At 28.3% G+C, this 2,500-nt stretch overlaps 1 protein-coding gene across 1 annotated transcript in view; it reads right to left on the reverse strand.

The window, feature by feature from the left end:
- The window catches only part of LOC113117811 (RAC-alpha serine/threonine-protein kinase-like), a 36,372-nt gene that overhangs the window by 1,570 nt on the left and 32,302 nt on the right, over positions 1-2,500 (reverse strand). Inside the window, exons 5-6 of the mRNA XM_026286738.1 lie at positions 2,065-2,191; positions 1,728-1,859 (exon numbers count right to left, since the gene is read on the reverse strand). Of these exons, the coding sequence (XP_026142523.1) occupies positions 1,728-1,859; positions 2,065-2,191 (259 nt within the window). The remainder of the gene's footprint in view (positions 1-1,727; positions 1,860-2,064; positions 2,192-2,500) is intronic.

Below are 2,500 nucleotides of genomic sequence, written 5' to 3' on the forward strand. Positions count from 1 at the left end.
AAAAAAAAAACTAGTTTTTATCAAAACCTACATCTGGATAATATTCAGTCTGATAATTAAAGCTTAAATCCAGTAAATCGCTTTTATAAACACTATTTCTATAAATCTTGACACATTTTATTCTGTAACATTATGCGGTTTTAATTTTGATATTCTGTTTATTGCTGATGATTGCATTGTTTATCATATGCATCTGTTTAGAATGTTACATGCAATAATAATACAAATAGCGCCCCCCAGTGTATAACAGTGGAAACACAGAAAGCCGTAAAAACTCGTCTTTGGCGGGGAAAGAGTTAAACATCTTCTGAACATTGAGTCCAAACTCTTTTTTTCTTCCACTCTGAATAATGCATCCAAATTATTATATAAATTTATTTTATTTAAAATAAATAAATAAATAAATAAATTGGCCCTGAAGTACTATTTTGTGTCAATCGTATTTGGGTATTAAATTAAATTAAAATGTACATGTTATTTATATGAGTTTTTATTTTTCAGGGTTCATTCATTTAATTTTAACTATTCGCTAATTTCAATGGTATCAATAAAGAAGCATGTCAAATTAATTGAAATTATGAAACTCGTGTAATTTAACAACAATCGGTTAAAAGTTTAGCAAAATAAAAATTCATATTTCTAGGGAACTAAGAAATACATTTTTTTTTAAATCACAAATTTTTTTTTTCTTGCATTTTTAATTACATTTTTAGCATTTTAATGATCCAATTTAATGTTAGTCATCCAAAAGCATGTCTAATAAATTAAAATCATGAAATGTATAAAATTTAACAACAATTTTGTTAAGTTAGAAAAAATAAGGACTATTTTTTTTTCCTGTTTTATTTTTATTTTTCCATTTTATATTTTTTTTTATCTTAGTTGAACCACTGGATAAATAAAATTTTTGCAATAAAAGAGCATGTATAATTAACTGAAATCATGAAACATTTGCAATTTAATAAAAACGTGATTTCAGAGCCCTATAAAATTTGTTTTATTTTTTTCCCATATTATGTTTTCCATATTCATTTTTTCTGGATTCTGTTTTAATGACTAAAATATTTTTTTATAGTAATTAAAAACCATGTCTAATAAATTAAATTCATCTAACTTTGGCAATTTAATAATTTATTAATATTTTTGCAATGATATGGCCCTAAGAAATGTTTTATGTTTTCAGTGATTAAATGATTCTGGATTGATGATTTAATACAAATGTATTCTCAAAAAACAGTGGTAATCAACTGAATACACAAAAAAATTAACAATTGAATTTATCTTGAAAATTAATAATTAATTTAATTTTTACAAAAGAAAGTGTTAAACAACAGATGATATTCCTTAAAAAAAAAAAAAAAAAAAAGTATATATATATATATATATATATATATATATATGTGTGTGTGTGTGTGTGTGTGTGTGTGTGTGTGTGTGTGTGTATATATATATATATATATATATATATATATATATATATATATATCAGTCAAGTATCTCTACATTTTTGATGAGTATTGTATTATTTACAATAAATCATAGACTGCATTTGAGACACAGATCATGCAAAAGCATTTTAACTTTAAACACTATTTAAGAAGAAATGTGTTTTTCATTTGTCAACAAAATAATTTGGAAGTACTGAAAAAGATCTTTAAGACCACTGCAGACAAAACTGCACTCAGAATAAGGTCAGACGCACTAATATTTCTCATCTTCATACTCACTTTGGCAACAATCACTTCTTTCTTCAGGATTTTCATGGCGTAATATTTTCCCGTTGCCTTCTCCTTCACCAGAATCACCTTCCCAAAAGTGCCTTTTCCCAGCAGTTTGAGGTATTCGAAGTCATGCATGGTCTGAAAAACACACACGAGCCGTCAACAAACACCTGCAGGAGCTGGACACGAAACACTGTGACCCTAAAGACACGCCGTGTTTGACCTCTGACCCGCCGAGAGCCACAGAAAGCACTCAAAATACTCTTCATTCATTTCATTGAAAGCATGTTGTGCTTCTTGTTCTCGGTCAGGTTTGTTGAATATTCGAGCAGTGTGTGTGTACCACTTTGAGCCGAGGTTTGGTCAGGAACATCTCCATGTCCATGTGGTCAGGAGACGCGTCCATCAGCTCCTCCTCTTGTTTCTGAAGACTGTCGGACACCGTCTGGATGGCTTTGGTCCATTCCTCTCTACACACACACACACACACACACACACCAATGTCTCTTCTCTGCATTTACTGTAAATACTGTGACAATCTGCTTGTGATATTCCTTCATCAGTAGCTTGGATATTATATATGCTAATGGAAATACTTTCAAGATTTAATTTTACAACAAAACCTACACCTCTGCAGCTAATTTATTTCACTCTAGATAATTTTTATTATTTTTCTATATTTATTTAAATATGAGTGTATTTATATATATATATTTGCTTTATTTTGAATTTACATGAATTTGCTTTATTATTTTTACTTTAATTTATATATATTTTAT

Source organism: Carassius auratus, chromosome 17, assembly GCF_003368295.1.
Source record: "Carassius auratus strain Wakin chromosome 17, ASM336829v1, whole genome shotgun sequence".
NCBI lineage: Eukaryota > Metazoa > Chordata > Actinopteri > Cypriniformes > Cyprinidae > Carassius > Carassius auratus.